Source organism: Thermothielavioides terrestris, chromosome 1 (assembly GCF_000226115.1).
Source record: "Thermothielavioides terrestris NRRL 8126 chromosome 1, complete sequence".
NCBI lineage: Eukaryota > Fungi > Ascomycota > Sordariomycetes > Sordariales > Chaetomiaceae > Thermothielavioides > Thermothielavioides terrestris.
The window spans coordinates 6,432,929-6,453,120 of record NC_016457.1 but is presented as its reverse complement, the minus strand read 5'-3'; the positions used below and the strand labels follow the sequence as shown (position 1 = coordinate 6,453,120).

Below are 20,192 nucleotides of genomic sequence, written 5' to 3'. Positions count from 1 at the left end.
GCTATCCCGTTAATCGGGTCGCAGCCCGAGCTTCATTCTCGACGCTACCTCGGTGAAGGTTAGGTAATTTGCCTCTTAATTTCGAACACCTCGGCTTCCCCGATGTTTCACCATCATTGTTAGCAGATACAGAAGTCAAGCTTGCTATATCAAGCTCCGCGGGATATCGTATTGCTGTCCCCCAAACGCTGACATTTTGCCCCCTCCCTCCCCCACAGCCCATGTTTCCCGAGCTCGTATTTGCATGCGAACTCGCGCTCCGCCCATGCTCCCCAAATAGACATTGCGCTCGTCGCAGCGGGCGCACTAAACATCCTCGGGAACCAATGCTGCATATGGAACATGCGATGGGACAGGGTGAGGGTGGAATGCGGCTTTGGCCCGACCGCCACGGTTTTGCGGCTGGCTCCACGGCCATGGGCGGCATATACGGTGAGCCCTTGTTGGTCCAGGGCCATCCATTCGGTGTTGAATGGCTTCTCATCTTCTCCCTGCTTGGGCACCGCATTGATGCTGAGTTGACTGATATCGTCAATCAAATAGTCCTGACAGCTTCAGCGGTGGAAATTGAGTTCCTCGGTTACGAGCGCTTCAAACCAGTGCCACACCCATGCCCGGCCACTCCCCATGCCGTGCCAGACGAGGAGGCACACTGCAATAAGAATAAGGTTAAGATCTTGAACAGTTGCTTCGGCCGGGCGCAAAATGAAACCTATTGCCTGGGTGCATGGTACATGGAGGGTTACTGACGTGGTGTACAGTGTCCCAGCTAGGTGCCATGTGATGTATTACCGAACTGATGTGGTATGAGGATCGAGGCCATCTTCGCAAGCACGGTGGGCTTCTAGGAACAGCTTTCTCAGGACCGGGTGGCCACCTACCGGCGGTGTATGGGTCCTCTACCTGACTGAGGGCGAAGCTGTGAAAACGAACGCTGGCATAATCTTCAAGGCCTATAGCATGGAGGAGCGTTGCCAGGTGATCGAGCAGCTGGGTGGTACCATTTATGCCAACCCAGAAGACTGCCTTGAGCTCGACTCGGATCGTCACCTTAGGTAAGTACCTGGAAGGTCAAGATATAGGTAGGCAGATATCCCTAGGTACTTTGCAAGCAAATCGCTCCTGTCTCCGTGCTCGCCTGCTGCTGGGCTGCTCGGGGAGAACCGAAAGAAGCACCTTGTCCAAATGCAGGCCCTAAGGCATTCTAACTTAATCTTCCTTCCTCCTGTTGTGCTCTGCGTAGGTAGCTAAATGCCCAGGTTGTCCCAATGACCGTAAGCGGCATAATCGGTGTCACTGTCCAACTTCTCCTGTTAACTGCCAGGTTGGTTTTGTCGGCGCTGCTTACAGAGACATCCTTGGCACCCATACTACAATGACCCGGCGTAGTCCTGCCTTCATTTTCGTCATTCAGGGCTACCTACCCGGCCAACAGATCAGAAGGATGCACCTGGCACGAAGTCGCCACGCCTCGCCTTACCCTCCAGTCACTCACTTCTCCCCCGCTGAGATATTCACACACACATTATCTGCCTAAAGAGTAGTGCCCCCAGAGCTGTGCTACTCAAAGCAACCGCGACCCGTGCTTCATCTCGCGAGGGGAAGTGAAGAACCTGTTGTTCGAAAGCGCAGGTGACGGGCAGCCAACAAACCGAGTGTGTCATGGAAGCCCAGTCTGGCCTTAGTCTCGCATACTTCAACCTGGCGATGACTCGGTCATGAGTGGCGCTACAGCACTGGACCTTCAAACTCAGCGACGTCGCCGCCAAAGCGTGATATCAGATGATAAACAAAGCTGACGTGGACCTTGTGTTGGATGTCTCGTTGGAAGTTTTGGGCGATCGGCTCTGTAACACAATGAACAGAACCGCACAACGTGCCAAGGGCAAAACTAGAGTGCATCTAGAGCTTTACGAATGACTTGGCAAGTTGCGTTGGCGCAGATTGCAAGTGGTGATGGAGGTGTAGGTTTTGGTCATCATGGGGTTGCTCTTCTCATGTAGCCCACTTGCCACTCACCTTGGCCAGCGGAGCACTGCGGTTCTACGAAGGATCCCGACAGGGAAACAGTAGAAGCGCCACGAGCGAGCAAAGACGTCACAAGTGTTGGCCTACGTGTCTCTGTTGGCGACGGCAAACCCGAATCTCGTTTGTGAAAGATGACCTCCTGACATGCAGGAAGTGATATTGATCAATTCTTCTTTTGTTAAATTCGAGTTGGACACTGTAGCGTTGTAAAAAGCGCGGCACTGTGTCCCTGAAGGCCTGCTCTGAACCAGCATCCTGTTTGGGTCCATGATATTGCGCCACGATGGCCATCAGCACAGCTCAGAAACTTAGTCGGACACTGCATTGAATGGGCCCGCTGGCGATACTGCCATGAGACAACAGCGAAAGCGACGGTCCTCGGTGAACCCTCCGGTGCCGTCTTTGGCATATATAGTTCCCTCAGGACACAGTCTTCCTACCACCATCATCAAGTCCGATCTCAGCAATCAAATTGACCGGCAGTCACATCTAACGACCATCACATCCACCTAGCCGTGCACATTCAGGGTCCATTCTTCGAGAACCAGTCGACTTCACCATGTGCAAGTGGACCAATTTCAAGTGCAGTTCCTGCCAGGCATTACGCAAGATTAGACTGGATACAACGGGCTGTTCTGAGGGTGAGCCGTGCCCCAAGACGGCGGAAAACACGGAGACGCAGTACCTGCCCGAAGATCCCAATTGCAAAGTGTGCAAGGAAGCAGATAAATACATCGATTACACCGGCGGCTCGGGCAACACCGGCGAGAAGTCGCAAACCACTGGTGCGAAGTCGCAAACCACTGGCGCAAAGTCGCGAACCACTGGCGCAAAGTCGCGAACCACTCGTGCGAAGTCGCAAACCACCAGCAACAAGCATGACACGGCACACGGAACTCCCGCCCAGGATGTGGAAGCTCCCAGTGGGTTCAAGGACGGACATGGAAACTGCATGTCCGGGATTCGAAGAGGCCCATGAGCTCCCCAAGGCAATCCACTGGGGCAATTGTTCGGCATTTGACGGGAAATTGGTCATAGGTGGAACGGCGGGTGGTTAGACGTGAGAAAGTGCTGGCCATCCCCGCACATAACTCTGTTCACCTGGATCTGATTTGATGGGTCACAGTAATGATAGATAGGCAGCAGACTGAGCAGGCAGAGATGTAAAATTCGGATCCTTGACTTTTGAAGCCCCTCATTCTTCCGAGACCCAAGCCAATGCCTCTAGTTAACTCCTTCTGCGCCCCAACCCCCTATTCTCCGTTCTGCCCAATCCAACAGGAGACATAGCAACAGGTGCTGCCGCCGCGACTGACATTGACTGGCACGGACATCGTTTGACATTTGGGCTCTTGCAAGAGTCCTAATTGTTGTTGAGACATTTTCTCGTAACCATCCTCAGCATGCTCTGGGAGCCCGCGGTCCAGATGCAAGTCCATAGCCAGCTGCCCGCTGCTGTGTTCTGATTACGACGTCAAAGCAGAGAGCTCACGGGTTGATCAGCTCCAAATCACTGGAGCTCCAGTACCATACATCCTTCTATTAGGGCGGTACCTTACTGCAGCGTCAAAGCCAATCTCTCCATCGGCAACGGCGTCAGCGCCCAGTTGGCCAGCAACCTTACTTCGCTGGGCGCAGAGGTGGGTTGAGGAATCCAAAACTTGCATCGGGCGTCTGGGGGTGCATTGAGAGACGGAAATGAGGGGAAGAAAACTCGGGCAGGCAACGATCGTAAGCACCTACGGTATATATAAGGTATGGATGCAAACGAAATCCAGCGTGATTGTATCAACGCAAGTGACCGGCAAGAGCGGTAGCTAGATCCGTGGATCGCATCGGCAGCTTGCAACAGATGGCGTCCTCCTTGTGACGGAATGGAGTTGAGGCACTTGCTTTTGGGCCTACGCAGATATGAGGTCTCTGGCCCTTGTCCACCAGGCTGTTGGTGATGCGATGCGATGCGTCTACTCCGTAATCGTGGACCCGACCAGGGTATCCCGGGGAGAGTGCGAGGAGCTCCGGAATTTTGCACGCTGCTCGATGCTCACCAACGGCAAACCCCTCTTCAGTCTCTTGAGCTAGATCCTAACTGAGCTAGTAAAGAAAGCGAAGAAGGCATCATCCTTATCCCCACCACAAGCTGGGATTGATCCTGGGACGAGAAGATGTGAAGACGAGCTGGCCGTTCATTTGGCTGTAGTCCAGTTAAGGTTTGTGGAGGCTGACTGTGCGCCCCACCTTTTCTCCACCCAGTTGGAATCGCGAGCTGGCCGAGCAGCGCAAGATCGCGTCTTCGTCGCGTCACAGCGCGTGCCCAGACGAACAAGTGCAAGAGAGTCTATGTTCTTTGAAAACCTGATTTCCCGGTTGCCGATTTGCCATGTCTACAGAGAATGCAAGCACGAGCGAGACTCAAGGGGTCCCCAACAAGGCTGCTGCGCCAACCACGGCGCAGAAACGGCCGTTGGAACAGATCAGCGAGTCTCCGGCCCAGCAGGAGCATGGATCCGATTCAACGACATCGGGTGAGTCGCGTTCACGTCCGGTTTTCAAAATGAAAAGGACCGGCCACAGTGGGCTGTTCCCGCTCTCAGGGCTGCCTACCTCGCTAGCCGGGCCACTCTGGGAGAGAAAGCACGGCACACCCTCTCCTTCCGTCTCGACCGTGCCCAGCCCGGGACCAGCGACTCCAAGAAGCTACGAAGCTGCCCCGCTTCCGAAAACAACAGCAGCGCCCGGCACCGCCGTTCTCGGATCTCACGCCACGGGCACTTCCGATGTCCCAATTGAAGTTCCGCGAGAGCCCCCTGTGACCTCGTCCGATGCAAACTCGGCCGGCCAGCCACAAATACCACCAGCAAAGGGGAACCTTGACCAAAGCGTGAGCTCTAAACCACCGGGCTGCGACTTGATTAGCGGACCGTGACCACTAAGGTCAGCCAATGCAGGACTCGGGAAGATCACCCAACCCTGGCGAAGCTCCAGAGACAGCGGAGATGATGGAACTTGATCCTGATGCTCAATCCGCCCCTCGAACGAGCGAGACGACGCCATGGGCGCCTCGAGAGGACTGGAGGAGCAAATCGTACACGCCAAGCAGACGTATTCCTGCCGACGTCCAGAAGGTGCTCGACACAGCCATTGACGACCGACCCTACAGAACATGGACAGGTACGTACGACATGGATATAATCGTCGTAAATACCTACCAGACTCATTCGCCTGGCAGCCCTGGCTTCGCACCAGACTGGCGTTGCCGCTGACCATCCCTCGCAGATAAGGACGGGCGGCAACACAGCACCGCTGGCGCCCTGCTCCCCCCGGGATATCATCAGTCGGACGATCCAGCCTACCCGTGGCTGTGTGCAGTCAGGTCTTGCAGGAGAATGTTTGAGAGTCTACATGGTCTAGGGAGGCACTATTGCGTCAGTCCCAACACCGTCACCAACGACCGGCAGGCAGGGCGCTTCTGACGTTCGTTCCTCATCTGTAGAATTCCCACCGCGCCGCTCGCCTCAACGACAATCTCGATGGCACTTTTACCGATCTCGGCCCTTATGCTGATCCCACCGCGGGCAATGGAAGGCATTCAGGTGGTTTTCCCAAGCCTCCCGTGATCGTTTCCAAGCAAGCGATGAGCGTCGCAGATTCACCAATGGTCGAGCCTGGCTTACCCAACAAGCAGCCGACTCGGGTGGTGCAGACGGTGCCGCAAAGGGGGGGCCCACGCCACCGGCCATCGGCGGTAGCCCTGGCAGCCCGCGAAGAGAGCCAATCTCCAGATCCCGACCATGATCCTGCTGCCGATGGTCAAGAGCCGTCGTCCGGGACCGGCACGCTCGGAATCTTGGACATGGCAAACCCTGATCGGCCGTATAACATGTGGGGCGGTAGGTCGCGATGCCTACTTCTCTCCTGTCTACCTTCGCGCTGACCTCCGCGGCGGCTCAAGATGGCGATGACCTCTTCTTAGCCTACGGCGCTCTCATTCCAGAAGGATACAAGCACGACGAGACCGTGCCAGGGCGGCCATGGATCTGTCCTGTCCGGACATGCCGTCGCTTGTTTTTGTCATTGCACGATCTCGGGAATCACTTCAAAGTAGGGAAGGCGTTTCTGCAAAATCTGGGATGAACTGTTCTGACATTCCTGATAGAGACACCATCGCGGCCTCCGACTCAATGACAATCTCGATGGGACCTTTTCTGTCATCGGAACACGGGACGGCTCCGCGCCTGCCGTGGTTGTTTCGCAGGATCCTACGAATACCCAAGAAATCGTCGCACCGACCCGCCCAATCTACCCACGTGGTGCCAGACAAATAATCTGGGTCAAGGCAGTCGAGGATGGTCCGTCTGATGATGCTCTCGCTCGGACGACCCCTCATAACGACGCTGGCCTTGTTCTGGCATCAGATGGCCGACCGTACGACAAATGGTGGGGTGAGTTGTCTCGGCAGACCTGTGCGTCCCTCTCGTTTCAGCCCTTCACTAACACCATTACTTGTCTAGATGAAGGAGGGGGACTAGTTAGCATGGTAGGATCTTTGATTCCGGAAGGGTATGAGTTGGACGACACCTTTCCCGGCCGCCCTTGGGTCTGCCCCGTCAGGTCTTGCAGAATCGCTTGCAGATCCCGAAAATATCTTGGGTTCCATTTTTTGGTGCGTCGACGACCTGACAGACAAGGCTCCTCTCTAATTCATTCATGATCCCGCTGACATCAGCACCATCTCGTCAAGGCAATTCATCGATCGAGCGACTTGAACGACAACTGCGACGGAACATTTTCCGCTGTGGGCTCGCACAGCGGCAATGCGCCACGCGTTGTATCCAGGGAGCCCGTAGACCCGGCGAAGTCGCCGCTGCCAGCGCCTCGTCTACCTGCATCAGTTGTCGGAGAAAGCTCGGCGGCGAAGAGCGACAGGGAAACGCGACGTGTTGCCAAGACTGGCCTCTCCGACGGCGAAAGCCATCTGTGGAACTACATATGCTCGCGTGTGGACGTGAGCCTCCCGACGCCGGACGCGGATGGAGCAAGGCCCCTCCTCCGGCAGCCCAAAGCGCGGGACCTGAACGTCACAAAATCATTTTTACCTGCCAACCTTGACCCGAAACAGGTCGCCGGCCTGATCATCCAGGTCGTTGGAGAGCAGAACCCCGTTCCTTGTTCCGCGTGCCGGCGCCATGGCGAATGTCCGTTTGACAGCTGCGTCAGTCTTTCTGCCGAGGTTGCCGAGGAAGTGTCTGGGCTGTTGGTCAGTTCTACACGGGCCTGTGCAAATTGCCTTACGCGCAAGGTCTCGTCCGCTTGTAGCCTCAAGAGCAGGGGCTTGGCGCAGAGGAACCCGCCGAAGGGGGATACTTACTTGGGCGAGGAACTTCTAGGGCACAGACGGCCTGCGAGGCTGTCCCGGACAAGCAGTCACGATGATGCGTATGGAGGAGACGAGGTGCGTTTTGAGGAGGTCTTCGACAAGCTGTGGCAGAGACGCTTTGTCCCCCTCAGGCCATCTAAACGCCTCCATAACGGCCGCACGCCAATGCCCCGAGAAAGTCGTGTCACCTCGGACATTTGGAATGGCACGCCGCCGACGGAGGCAGACCTGCGCGTGGAGGACTGGGAAATGGAGGACGGCCGAATCAACACAGCTGGCGAGTGTATGTGCATTGGTTGCTGCCTGTCACTTCCTTCCCTCCTGGCTTGGGCTGCAACTTGACTAACAACCCACCTCATCCAACAATAACTACAGCACTAGCCTTCTCCTCCGCCTACCTTTCGGCCAACCAAACGGTCCAGATCTCGACCGACGTCAGCCTCCAGACGGTGGCCATCCCGTCCGGCTGCGTGCACCAGTTCGCCGCGGACGAGAACCGCATTCGCATCTGCACGCTCGCCGGCGGCAAGCTCCGCGTGCGAGTGGGCGGCGCGGCCGCGCCAGAGTTCGCCATCGGCTCGCAGGGCATCTTCAAGATCCTGCCCGGCGTGGCGTGCTCCGTCACGAATCGCTGCTATGTCGATGCTGTCCTGCATGTCACCTCGCTGCCGCCTTATTGAGCCAGGTTGTGGGCTGGCTGGCTGGCAAACAGTGGGGGTGGTCACTTTGGGCTTATGGAAGCGTCTGTGTGATGGAGGTGTGTATTGAAGACAGCGGTGCAGAGTGGGTTTGCGTGTGTACTGTATTTGGGTCTGGTGTACGGGATTCAGATTCCTCGGATGGGCTGTACAATACAAGATGCCTACTAATACGCAATAATACGCGGAGCTTGGCTGTAGTTCACCATGCCTTGATCGCGAAGGAGACAGACGAGTTCAGGCAAACCCAGAGTGAAGCCTAGAGGTACAGCACAGGCATGTCACTGACTGCTTGCACATGCCACAATGGACATCAACGACATACGATTCTCCAGCATTAAATTGAAACAGTCTATCAGACCTACAAAACCTTGCCACCTACACCAACCAACTACCTAGGTACCTAACTAACTCTTCCCCTTCACCGCCTGCCCCGCCCCGCGTAGCAGCCGGCCCTTCAACCTACCGACCAGCACCGCCAATCCGGCCTCGGGGCCCTCATCAGCGGCCACGAAGCGGCGGACCAGGATGTTGAACACGCCGCCGAACGCCAGCGCGATCGCGGTCGAGGTGAAGATGATGACGTTGTACGGCATGCTGAAGTCGGGCGTCGGCAGGCTGCACAGCAGCGTGGTCGTGCGCAGCGTGTAGGCCGCGAAGCGGCGGCCACCGCCACTTCCCCTGCTACTGCTACTGCTGGTACCTGCACCGGCGGCAGGGCTGCCCTGGTCCGAGCGCGGGCCGGGGTGATCCGGGTCGAGGATGGTGATGACGGCGGCGGCGACGTCAAAGCCCCGGTTCGCGTCGGGCGGGTACTCGGTGTAGCGCAGGATGGATTTTTCAAAGTCGTAGGTCAGGAAGACGGTCGCGGCCGGCGGCACGCGCATGCGCACCTCCAGCTGGGTGCCGCGGGCGCGGTCGACGGCCGGCCGGTAGAAGACCTGCTGAATCAGGGACGACGACTCGTCCGGGCGGGCGCGGGCGTGGGCGGAGCCGCCGGCGCCGGCGACGACGCGCGCCTCCATCGTGTGCAGGTAGATGCGCATGAACCAGGGCAGCGACTCCATGTAGATGAACTCGACGGCGGCGTCTGGGCTCGGGTTGCGCAGGATGGTCTGTACGCCGCCGCGCTCTTGGCCGTGGCCGGTGAAGCTGCGCTCGGCGTAGAGGAGGGGGGTTTCGGGGGGGACAATGGCGCTGTCCGGGGTTTGGTTGGCGGCTGGGTCGCTCTCGCTTGGGCGCGGCAGGACCATGTCGAAGTCGGCGGAGGGCGGGATCTCGAAGCAGCGCGAGGCGCCTGAGGCGCTCTTGTTCTCGCGGACCCCTTCGGAGACGAAAACGCTGCGGGTGTCGGGGACGTGGATGCAGACTGGCGGAACGGTGGGGTCGGTCAGGGGACAGGTGCCCTTCATGGGCTTGCCGAAGATCTGGGAGAGCGACCAGTCCTGGTTCGCCGTGTGATCTGCGGGGAAGCATGTGTCGTGGGAATGATACGGCTTCGAGGTGTCGCACGGCAGTTCGTGACCGGGCGGAGGTCTGGGAATGGGATTGCCTGGGGCACTGTCAGCATCGAATCGCACGGGACGATGGAAATTGGCTCGTACCCCTGGGTCGCTTGGACCGCTCAATATCGAGAACCATGTCGATGGTCTGCTCAATCTGAAGGACACACTCTCCGTCGGCCGGACAGACCGGCCGGATGTCAATGGCCATGCTCTGCCACGACGCATCGAACAGCTTGTGACCATCCAGCAGTGTTGCGATTCCGACCTTGCCCTTGCAAGGCAGGAGCTTCAAAAATGGTGTCAGGTTCTCGGTGCAAACCACTTCGTGGGGCAGCACGCCGTAGAGGAGATGCAGGTTCGAAACGGTGGCGTGATCGCCTTCCGGCTGGAAGGACATGACGGGTCTCGTCGTACGGGTGCCATCGATGAAGTTGAGCGAGGCGCAAAAGAGGCCCGAGAGGGCGTTGGTGAGGGTCAGCCATTTGCGGTCGGCTCTGTGGCGGATGACAGTCAGCGAGAGGGCAGCGAGACGACGGCAACCAACACTCGGGAGCGCGTCCTACTCTTCGTCTGTGTCCGCCTCAAGCCACGCCCACAGCTCAACGCCCGTTCCACCCTCTCTCGCGCCGTCCCACGGCCTGGCGCCCCAGCTCTCGGCATCCCACCTGCCCAGACCGAACCTCAGGTGCAGTTCGCGCGTGCCCGCATGCTGCAAGATCTGGCCGAGCGACCGGGGGAAGAAGCGGAAGTTGCCCTTCTCGAATTCGGAGACGGTGGTGTTGGAACGGAAGTTGAAGCTGGCCAGGAGCGCCGACTGAGGCAGCGGCCTCAGCACAAGCTGTTCATGGTAGTCGGCGGCAGAGGCTGCAGAAGGGGAGAAAAAGACCAAGGAAAGAAACGAGAGCCAAAACAAGGAAAGAAATTGACGCATCGTTCTCGCTCACCGCGGTCCGTCCATTGGCAGTGCAACCGCTGAGAGCAAGGGGCGCAGGGATGGGGATGAAGAAATGTTTCTGGCTGACACGGGATGCCAACCACTGGAAGACGACGTGGGTTTGTCGAGTCCCTGCATGCAGGACATGCACCAAGTGGATTTGGGGCAGAACAGGGGTCGCCGCCCACCACAGAGCCGGGGTTTGAGAGCTCCACTTTACCCCACGCAGCGGTGCGCTTTTGCACCCGCTTGGCTGCAGCCTTGCAGCGAGGCTGGCGGCGGAACTCAACTTTCCATGCTTCCAGGTTCAACTCAAACCTCCAACTTCTTTGCAATTGAGGCTCGCCCCGGCAATCCTGCCATTCTTGACATCGCAACCCCGCCAACTGCTAACATACTTTATCACCGGATACACAGCGCCGACATCTGAGACACCATGGCGGCTGAGCAGAGAAAGCTGCTCGGTGAGTCCCGCGCAGCACTCGGCTTCCCTTCTCCTTCACTTCTCGCGGCAGCTCACGCTAACGCACCTCCCTCCCCTCGCAGAGCAGCTCATGGGCGGCGGCATGGCGGCGCGCAGCGCCCAGCTGCCGCTCACCGACCCCAAAGTCTGCCGGTCCTACCTGGTCGGCACCTGCCCGCACGACCTCTTCACCAACACGAAGGCCGACCTGGGCGCGTGCCCGCGCGTGCACTCGGAGGCGCTCAAGGCCGAGTACGAGGCGCTGCCGGAGGCGGAGAAGAAGAAGTACGGGTTCGAGTACGACTACATGCGGGACCTGCAGGGGCGGATCGAGGCGTGCAACCGCAACATCGAGACGCTGCAGCGGCGGCTGGAGAAGACGCCGGACGAGGTGCGGCAGACCAACGCGCTGCTCAAGGCCATCTCGGACCTGGGCGCGACGGTCGCCAACGGCCTGCTCGAGGTCGAGATCCTGGCCGAGACGGGCGACGTCGCCCGCGCGTACGACGAGTACTACAAGGTGCGCCACGCGCAGGCGGCCAAGGCCGAGCGCGAGCGCGAGCTCAAGGCGCTCTCCGAGACCTCGGGCCCGTCGGGCCACCAGAAGCTGCAGGTCTGCGACGTCTGCGGCGCCTACCTGAGCCGCCTCGACAACGACCGCCGCCTGGCCGACCACTTCTTCGGCAAGATGCACCTGGGCTTCGCCCAGATGCGCAAGGCCTACGACGCCTTCCCCACGGAGATGCGCGGCCGCCAGCGCCCGCCCATGCCCATGGATGAGGATATGGGCGGCGCGCCGGCCGGTCCCGGCGGCGGGTACGGCGATGGCGGGTGGGGTAAGGGGGGCCCCCGAGGGCCGAGGAGCGGAGGTGGCTATCGCTCGCGGGGACCCAGGCGTGGGTGGTAGCTTTTATGTCAGATTGACGCGGAATTGCATAGGCCGGGCGTTCGGCGTTTATCTGTTTGTCTGGGAAAAAAAAAAAAAAAGGGAAAGCTCACGGGGTTGCGGGTTGCTGTTTAGCAGGCGGACTAGGTAGACGTGTACATCTCCAAGGGCTCTGGTTATCAAACTGTCTGCAACTCTATCCTGATCCAATTCGCTGGTATCTATTTCTTCGCGCTCGTCATCGTTGGGTCGTGCGCCGTCCTGGTCCTCGACCTTGGCTATCCATCTTGTGAACGAACCACCTTGGGGCGCCTGTCCTGTAGCTTCCTCCACCGGTGGTTCAATCTATACCGAAAACTATGTTTGCTGGAGGCAAAACGCCATGCGCAGAGCAATATTCCTGAAAACTGGGTCCGGAAAAGGTAGGGCTTTTGGTTGCGTTGCCCACGTGGTCGCAGACACACTCAGTCGATGCTCAAATCAATGTCTCCATCTGTGCTCCATCCCCTGGCTTCATCTTCCTCGGGCCTGGCGAGATCATCATGCTCTGCCCTCTATGTAGGCGCACGGAAGACCCAACCATGTCCCACCGTGGCCAAAGAGCGATTGGGAAAGCTGCTGTGGGCATGCCTTCCTTGAACCGGAAAGTCCCAGAAGCCAGGGTAACTGTTGTTACCGGCGAGAGGATGCTGAGCGCAGCCATTCCCTCGTATCTCGGCTGCACTCTCCTCGCATGCCGTCCATGATCTCGCCGACTCCTCAGCGGCATCATCCTATGAGCTCGCCTGCTTGGCGTCCACAGCGGCCATTTCTTCGTCCCACTTGCCCACCGGCGGCGAGACAGGGAGGTCAGCGACAGCGCCCGGTTTGGCGACCCAGGTCGTCTCGATCTTCTTGGGCGCGGCGGTCGACGACGGCAGAGCAGGGAAGTCCTCCGCCTTGAGTTCAGGCTTCTTCTCCGGGGCCGGACCGGGGCGCGCCTGCTCAGCATCCCGCCCGCGACCCGCACCCAAGTCCCCAGGCCGGTCCCCGTGCGCTTCGTAGAGCCCGCGTCCACCACCTCGGCCCCCTCGCCCCCTTCCGCCGCCTCGCCCACGAAGACCACCTCTACCCCTGGCCCCATCAAACTCCTCGTCTCCTCCCCCCTCTCCTCCCAGCGGGGACGACGCGAATCTGCTTCCCCCCAGCCCGCCCCGACCGGCGCCCCTCGCGCCCCTCACACCACCATACGCGCCTCTAAAGGAAGAGGCGCCCCTCCCCGCGTCCGCAGTGTCACCATCCTGCAGCATCTTGCCGGCATCCCAGCCGCCCTCCTTGAGGCCGATGGCCTTGAGCTTGCGCTCGCGGTTGCGCGCGCGCTCCTCGTCCATCCTGCGCCGGGCCTCGTCGGCGGCGCGGCGGCGCTCGGCCTCGGCGGCCCGCCGCCGGCGCGCCTCCTCCATGCCGAGCGCGTACGCCGCCGCGTGCTCGCTCTCGTCCCGCTGCGCCTCCTCGAACCGCCGCGTCTTCTCCGCCGCCAGCAGCCGCATCTTCTCCATCCGCGCGGCCAGCTCCTCGTCCGTGAGCTTCGTGCGCGGGTTCGCGCCCGAGTTGAGGCGCGCCGAGGAGGTCACCGAGGCGGTGTTGGTGCTGTTGCTGCTGGGGGTGGACGATGTGGTGGGGTTGCTGCTGTTGTTGGCATTGTGGCGCTGGCGAGCGGAGGAGGAGGGTTCGCGCGGGGCGGACGGCGGTGGGTTTTGCGCCGGGGTTGTTGTGGCCGCGGAGGGCTCGGATTGGGGAGCACTACTGGCATTCTCAGACCTGCCGTTTGTGTTGCTATTGTTGTTGGATGGACGGGATGGTTTGTCTGGTCGCCGGCTGGGGTTGTGCCGTGACTGGGCTAGCGACTTTGGGGCCGGCGACGCGGTGCTGGTTGCAGGCGGTTGTTGCGCGGCTGTCGCGGGTGCTGAGGTTGATTGCTCTTGCGGTTGTGGGGGGGCATCGTGCTGTATTGCTTGGTCTGGCACGGAAATGCTAATGACCTCTTCAACCGGCTCGATGTCATCTGAAAAGAGGTCATCGTCAGTGCGGCCGCCGAACTGGTCGTTATCCATGGCGACCGATGCGAAGAAGCCGGCGTGTTAGGGCGCTTCTTGGTTAACCGAAAATGGGCGCGCGCTTCCGTGTGAGACGGGCGGACGGGAGCGCAGCGTCTATCCGGGATACAAATTGTAGTGAAATTAGGTATATCGTGGTATATGTAACTTGGTCGCAAGGCACAGGGAGACACAACCCAAAAAAGGGTGGAAGTGGTTGGCTAGGAGGATGCAGTTTGCGTTGAGGGCGCCGTGGTGGTGGGGCAAAGCGATCACAGCAATCGAGTCACGGGAGGGGCAACGCTTACCTAAGCACCCAGAACGGCCTCATTGTTCTCATTGCTGCTGAAGCTTTTTCAATTCGAGCATTCCTTCCTTTCATGGCCAACATCGCAGGCTCTCAGACACCTTTCGGATCATCACGCTTGCCGCCTCCCACTTCCATCTGTCCTTCCACGCGGGCTTTCAGCTTGCTCCCATCCGTGATTTGCACATGTTCAGCTCAGTGCTTGCCGCTCTTCAAGGCCAGCATTGTTCCTGTTTATTGATGTCATTTTCTAGCTATTCTGGCTTCCCGCAGGGAATGATGCACCTCTCACACTTCATCGCACATCTTTGAGCCCATCAATACCCAAATTGCTTGCCGTCTGTTGGCCTTGTTGACCCCCGCCCCAACCCCAGTAATAAGCGAAAAACGACCCTGACCCAACCCCATGTCGCCTGCAGTATCGACAACACAATGCCGTGGAGACCTCTTTGTCAGTCTCCTCTGGTGACCATCGGCCACAGCCATGGGACAATGCGTGTGTCCAATTGAACCAAGCCATTCCTCCACTGGCGGGGTATTCACCCGCGGCATTGTCGAAGAAAACAAAGGGGCGACTGCCCCAACTTCTTTGTTCGCTGTACGTCATATATTGTCGAAAAAGCAGATGCAGGGGGACACCCTCGATGTTCTATCACAATGCCATTGTTGTCGGATAGCAGCGCCGCTATTCACAAGCTCGGACGCGTAGTACCAGGTAGTATATAAGCAGATACTCTTAGCCATCAGTCGAATGACAAACTCTCTCCTGCTGTCCAATATCCCCCTCGGGTACATCCACCTGGATTCATCCAACGACGATACACCCCGACAGCCCTCACCGAACCACCAACTCCTCCAAGCTGGGACTGCGGTATCACGTCCCTCACGTTTGTCTGCTGACAAAAATGACAACAATCGCCCTCACGGCCCTGGCGGCCCTTCTCGGCGCAGCTCATGGCCACATGATCATGAACACGCCGACCCCTTACAACCTCAGAGGCACCTCGAAGCTCCTACAGGTCAACCCTCTAGGCGCTGACTTTCCCTTCCCCTGCCAGGGTCTCTTCGACACCGTGTCCGTCACTCCCATCACCGCCGGCGGCAGCCAGCTGGTCAACTTCACCGGCGGCGCTCAACACGGCGGCGGCTCGTGCCAGTTCAGCCTGACGTACGAGTTCCCGCCACCCACGGACAAGACCAAGTGGAAGACCATCTACACCCTCATCGGCGGCTGCCCGGTCTCGGCGCAGGGCAACCTGCCGCCGGCCAGCCCGGACCCGGAGGGCCGCGCCGACTCGCCCCACTGCGGCAACGACTCGGGCACCGAGTGCATCCGCCAGTTCGAGATCCCCATCCCGAAGGAGCTGCCCAACGGCAACGCCACCTTCGCCTGGACCTGGTTCAACAAGATCGGCAACCGCGAGATGTACATGAACTGCGCCCCCGTCACCATCTCCGGCGGCTCCGGCGACCAGTCCTTCTTCGACGCCCTCCCCGAGATGTTCGTCGCCAATGTGCCCGGCGAGTGCACCACCGGCAACGGCGTGCTGAATATCCCCAACCCGGGTAACTACGGGCGCCTGCTGGAGCAGCCGACTGATGGTAGCAACGGCAACTGCGCCAAAGCGGCCGGCATCCCGACGTTTGAGGGCGGCAGTGGCAGTGGCAGTGGCAGTGGCAGTGGCAGTGGAAGTGGCAGTGGCAGTGGCAGCGGCTCTGGTGCCTCGTCGGCCGTGGCGCCGTCGAGCACGCCGGTGAGTCCTCCCACTAGCGCTGGTGGCTCGGCCCCAACGTCTCTGGTCGTTATTCCCATCACCACCAATGCTCCTAGCCCCACCCCGACCGCTGGCGCCGGCTCGGGTTCCGGCTCGGGTTCCGGCTCGGGTTCCGGCTCGGGTTCCGGCTCGGGTTCCGGCTCCAGCTCCGGCTCCGGCTCTGGCTCGGGCTCCGGCTCGGGCTCCGGCTCGGGCTCCGGCTCCGGTTCAGGCTCTGGCTCGGGCTCCGGCTCGGGCGGAAGTCAGCCCTGCTCTCCCAACGGCGCCCTCATCTGCTTCAGCCCTACCACTTTCGGCCTCTGCGCCAACGGATTCGCCATTCCCCAGCCCGTGGCCCCTGGCACGACCTGCAACAACGGCGTCATCGTCCGCCGCAGTGCCAAGTTTGTCTTCTAGGCGTCCGGATTTGTAGCCTTCCATTTCATTTAGAGTATCGCCCTCTTGAAAGGACCTAGGTGGAAATCACCAATCTGATCTGCCCTATTTGCGCGCTGGCCTGAATTTACTGATAATCATCAATCTTGTCGGCCCTCTTAGCGCGCTGGCCTGAATTCAGTAGCATCAGATAATGTCAGAAGTACATCTTTATTGTTCTGAACGAAGCACGGAACCAACAACTCAAGGGATGCGCGAGAGGTCATGAAATATCGACATACTGCCGCACCGTATTGGTGCAGCGAAAATGCCACCAATACTTTCCGTATGCCCCATCCAGTAATACCTGCCTTGTTTATACTCTGTTTCTAACATCTCAGGCGCGTGTGAGTCTACTAGTACGCCTGGCCTACTTTCCCTTGGCACAAGTCACTCTCATCGGGTCCTCGACAGGATCATTTTGCACTCGCCATCATCAATTGCATCGTGACGCCCTCCGTACATGAGTATTGTTTGCGGAAATTGGCTGTTTCCCTCCTTGAATGTAGACATAACCAGCATTTGAGGTCGAGGAGGTAAGCTTTCCGACATCACCACTTACGAACAGGAACTTCCACGCCATCCGTCTTTTCCTTGTCACCATAACCCTCATCACTTTGAAGATAGATCAGCAAAATGAAGCTGTAATCATCTTTACTACTAGAGTCTGGAAGCTCACGTTTGTCTCTGCCCGTCACAGGGGGCACGGGAAAGCCATCTGTCTTTTCCTTGTCGCCATAACCCTCATCACCTTGGATTGTCGACAGATCAGCAAAGTGAAGCTGTAAGCGACTTGATTAGGGCCTGGAAGCTTACGTTTGGCTCTGCCCGTCACAGGGGTCACGGGAAAGCCATCCGTCTTTTCTTTGTCGCCATATCCCTCATCGCCTGCGTTGTTTCATTAGCTGAGTAACCTCTGAGACAAGGTCTGGAGTCAGCATGCATACGCTTAATAGAGCTTGAATGCAGCGGTGCTGCCCAAGCCGAAGCGAGAAAGGGAACGATGCTGATCAGATACACGAGACGCATGTCGACGGAAAAGCTCCACGAGTCGGACTATGAATTCTCAACTGATGTTGTTGCTTGATAAACCGCACAGTGGCGTCAACTTCGAGCGGGCGTTCAAGAAGCTTTTATCCTCCGCGTTTGCCAGGGTTTAGCCTGTGTTTCAGGGCTTGAAACTGAAGGGATGAGAGGAGACCATGACGAGGACCCCGGCCCTCCCACTTGCGAGCGCATTCGTCATCTGGAAGCTTCTTACTACCTTCCTGTCCCAGTAACAGGTTCGACACCACCACGGAGTTATCGGTTTGGCTGAAACGGTGGCGCAATGTCAGAATCACTCGGGGGACCATGCAAATTAAATCGGCGAAGTGCGGCATCCTATGTTGTTAGGATCACCGAGACTAAGCCGGAAGAAGTCGTGTAAGGATGAGAAGGACCTCATGTCTATTTCCAGTCCTATGCATCACGCAAGTCGTGAGGGGATGAAACGAGTCTTCGGGTGGTGTGGCACCATGGTTCCAGGGACAGGCACCTCACGTCGAAATACTTCGAGGCTCGTCAACTTCCCACCTCCACCCCCATCCTTTTGACCCTCTCCTCTTGCACGCCATTGACAGAGCTAGTTATGCAACTCACACGCTACCTATTCATGGAACGAATCTAATGGAAGTTCCGTCGGAGAGGACGGACGAGTGAGGAAAGGAACAATAGGCGCATTAGAAGCAGGTGGACCCGTCCGTAGTCTTGGGCTTCCAGCCTGATGCTGCGATTCATAAGGCACACTGCCGACGAGACAGGAGGAACCGTGCCGGATTCTGCCGCTGTTGGAAAACAACAGCCACTTGACCGCGGCGCAGGCCCAGCGCCGATCAATTAATCATCCCCCCTGTTTGTAAAGTCCTGCATGCTCTTAGCTCAGCCCTTGTAAGCCCTCAAACTCCAACGATTTAGATCTTTCCGTGCCGTCTCGTGGCTATGGGCTGGACTTTAGCGTAGCCTTGTTCCGCCGTGACGCAGTGTAACTCTGTGAAGTTCCATTCAGATGGCCTCAACATGACGATGTGGAATCTGGTGAGCCGAAGCGGGACGGAAGGCACGGAGTGCGAAGCTGGCTTGTACATTCGGGACTGACGACCATCGTCCAGAGCCCTTGGACGCGGATTAGTTCGAACGTGGACATGGGTTACTCTTGCTTTTGTCGTTGGCTTCTTGCTCGCCTTGGCGGTCCTTGAACCAGGCCGACTGCTCGATCATTCTAGTTCGAGCTGTGAGAGCCCAGTTGTCAGACAAGAGTGGCGTTCTCTGCCACTCTCAAATCGACAAGAATATATCGACTCCGTGTTATGCCTGATGGAGAAGGATTCCCAAGTTCAACCGGGAAGCCGTCGCTATGTCGACTTCGCGTACGCACACACCAGGGAGGGCGCGATTGTGCATTATGCTGCGGGATTCCTGCCGTGGCATCGCTACTTCATCCACGTCTTTGAGACTGCCCTCAGATCAGAGTGCGGCTACAGAGGTGTGCTACCGTAAGTTGCCCCTGCATTTGCACTTATTGCTGCTGGGTCTTGGCCCCTATCTAACCGGGTGCTTTGGCATGGACGTTCAAGGGTACTGGGATTGGACCCTTGATGCCTCAGACCTTGCAAGCTCGCCCATATGGGATGGTACTTCTGGTTTCGGTGGAGATGGCGAGTCTGACGACGAAGGCGGCATCTTCGGAGGCCGTTGTGTGACCGACGGGCCTTTCGCCAACAGCACTCGATATTGGCGATCCAAGTCTAATGGAGAGGGTTTTGACATATTGGAGTTCCCACACTGCCTTAGCCGAGGTTTTGCGAACGGCGACAAGAAGGAATCTCTTCAAGCACGCATTACACTGGACGCCATTGAGACGGTTCTGAATCAGCCCACCTACCTGGACTTCTTTGATGACCTGGAGGTGCGAACACACAACGCCATTCCTCAGTTCATCAGAGGTGACTTCTACGGAATGACCGCGCCAAACGGTGAGTTCCCAAGAGCAACCCTTGCAAAGAGAGCGTGGCGATTGACTCGTGGACCGCGAGATCCCGTCTTCTTCTTACACCACGCCCAGGTGGATCGTCTTTGGTGGATCTGGCAGCAGAAAGATCCCATGAACCGCATGATGGAATATCTCGGCCCCGCAGAAAACACAAGGCTCCATCCAGACGGGGCCACGGCAACTCCACCGTGAAACAGACCATATCCCTTGGGGCGTTGGCACAAGATGTTCGGGTAGAGGATGTGATGAACACCAGGGCTGGATTTCTTAGCTACGCCTACTAGAAGCCAGTAGTTGATTATGGATTCCAGGGGGTTCCCAGCTGCTCTTCAAGGTTCATATCTCTCTGATCGAGTCCAAAGTCTGATTGAATGAGTCGAGAACCTTCCTTCTTCCAGATGCTTGGCCCTTCTGTTCTGTTACACGTCATGTGCCTTGGCCAGCCACAGGAATTCCCCCGAATCCTAAAGCAGCTCGCTGCAAGACAGTACAACAATCGTGAACTTGCACTCAGTAGCAATGTATCACTTGACGTTCACCGGGAGTCGTCAGGGGCAGCCACTCACGGATGATGACTGGCTAGAACATGTGCTCCAAGCTCCGTATGGAAGAGCCAGCCCAACTTTGCATCTGTCCCAGTTATAGCTGATGGTGAAACCACCTTCATGCACAATTTTCGGGGGCATGCTGGAGATTAGC

The 20,192-nt window shown here is 58.2% G+C and overlaps 10 protein-coding genes across 10 annotated transcripts; 7 read left to right on the top strand and 3 right to left on the bottom strand.

Annotated features, from left to right (window-relative positions):
* Window positions 1-545: 545 nt before the first annotated feature.
* Window positions 546-1,038, top strand: THITE_2027417 (uncharacterized protein; the record flags this gene model as incomplete). Its single annotated transcript, XM_003650157.1, has 2 exons — window positions 546-730; window positions 849-1,038. Coding segments are annotated over 2 exons (375 nt in total), but the record flags the coding sequence as incomplete, so codon positions are not given.
* A 1,549-nt stretch (window positions 1,039-2,587) lies between these two features.
* Window positions 2,588-3,007, top strand: THITE_115530 (uncharacterized protein; the record flags this gene model as incomplete). Its single annotated transcript, XM_003650156.1, has 1 exon — window positions 2,588-3,007. One exon carries the CDS (start codon window positions 2,588-2,590, stop codon window positions 3,005-3,007), a length of 420 nt encoding a protein of 139 aa, XP_003650204.1.
* A 1,964-nt stretch (window positions 3,008-4,971) lies between these two features.
* On the top strand, window positions 4,972-5,517 carry THITE_2109463 (uncharacterized protein). Its single transcript, XM_003650155.1, has 2 exons — window positions 4,972-5,199; window positions 5,305-5,517. The coding sequence occupies exons 1-2, from the start codon at window positions 5,025-5,027 to the stop codon at window positions 5,499-5,501; spliced, it is 372 nt and encodes a 123-aa protein (XP_003650203.1). The 5' UTR covers window positions 4,972-5,024; the 3' UTR covers window positions 5,502-5,517.
* A 1-nt stretch (window position 5,518) lies between these two features.
* Window positions 5,519-8,298, top strand: THITE_2109460 (uncharacterized protein). Its single transcript, XM_003650154.1, has 6 exons — window positions 5,519-5,918; window positions 5,981-6,129; window positions 6,185-6,470; window positions 6,540-6,691; window positions 6,770-7,688; window positions 7,781-8,298. Exons 1-6 carry the CDS (start codon window positions 5,684-5,686, stop codon window positions 8,083-8,085), a joined length of 2,046 nt encoding a protein of 681 aa, XP_003650202.1. The 5' UTR covers window positions 5,519-5,683; the 3' UTR covers window positions 8,086-8,298.
* Window positions 8,298-10,714, bottom strand: THITE_2109458 (uncharacterized protein). The gene is made up of 3 exons (XM_003650153.1): window positions 10,172-10,714; window positions 9,708-10,102; window positions 8,298-9,655 (listed from the first exon to the last, which is right to left on the bottom strand). Exons 1-3 carry the CDS (start codon window positions 10,537-10,539, stop codon window positions 8,511-8,513), a joined length of 1,908 nt encoding a protein of 635 aa, XP_003650201.1. The 5' UTR covers window positions 10,540-10,714; the 3' UTR covers window positions 8,298-8,510.
* Window positions 10,715-10,820: 106 nt separating this feature from the next.
* Window positions 10,821-12,139, top strand: THITE_2109457 (uncharacterized protein). The gene is made up of 2 exons (XM_003650152.1): window positions 10,821-11,006; window positions 11,089-12,139. The coding sequence occupies exons 1-2, from the start codon at window positions 10,979-10,981 to the stop codon at window positions 11,910-11,912; spliced, it is 852 nt and encodes a 283-aa protein (XP_003650200.1). The 5' UTR covers window positions 10,821-10,978; the 3' UTR covers window positions 11,913-12,139.
* Window positions 12,140-12,664: 525 nt separating this feature from the next.
* Window positions 12,665-13,984, bottom strand: THITE_157782 (uncharacterized protein; the record flags this gene model as incomplete). The annotated part of the gene is made up of 1 exon (XM_003650151.1): window positions 12,665-13,984. The coding sequence occupies one exon, from the start codon at window positions 13,982-13,984 to the stop codon at window positions 12,665-12,667; it is 1,320 nt and encodes a 439-aa protein (XP_003650199.1).
* A 1,200-nt stretch (window positions 13,985-15,184) lies between these two features.
* On the top strand, window positions 15,185-16,438 carry THITE_2023982 (uncharacterized protein; the record flags this gene model as incomplete). The annotated part of the gene is made up of 2 exons (XM_003650150.1): window positions 15,185-16,133; window positions 16,260-16,438. Coding segments are annotated over 2 exons (1,128 nt in total), but the record flags the coding sequence as incomplete, so codon positions are not given.
* Window positions 16,439-16,818: 380 nt separating this feature from the next.
* Window positions 16,819-17,491, bottom strand: THITE_115524 (uncharacterized protein; the record flags this gene model as incomplete). Its single annotated transcript, XM_003650149.1, has 4 exons — window positions 16,819-16,868; window positions 17,025-17,213; window positions 17,279-17,350; window positions 17,410-17,491. 4 exons carry the CDS (start codon window positions 17,489-17,491, stop codon window positions 16,819-16,821), a joined length of 393 nt encoding a protein of 130 aa, XP_003650197.1.
* A 1,242-nt stretch (window positions 17,492-18,733) lies between these two features.
* THITE_2037172 (uncharacterized protein) lies at window positions 18,734-19,685 on the top strand (the record flags this gene model as incomplete). The annotated part of the gene is made up of 3 exons (XM_003650148.1): window positions 18,734-18,986; window positions 19,078-19,476; window positions 19,537-19,685. Coding segments are annotated over 3 exons (801 nt in total), but the record flags the coding sequence as incomplete, so codon positions are not given.
* Between the last annotated feature and the right edge of the window lie 507 nt (window positions 19,686-20,192).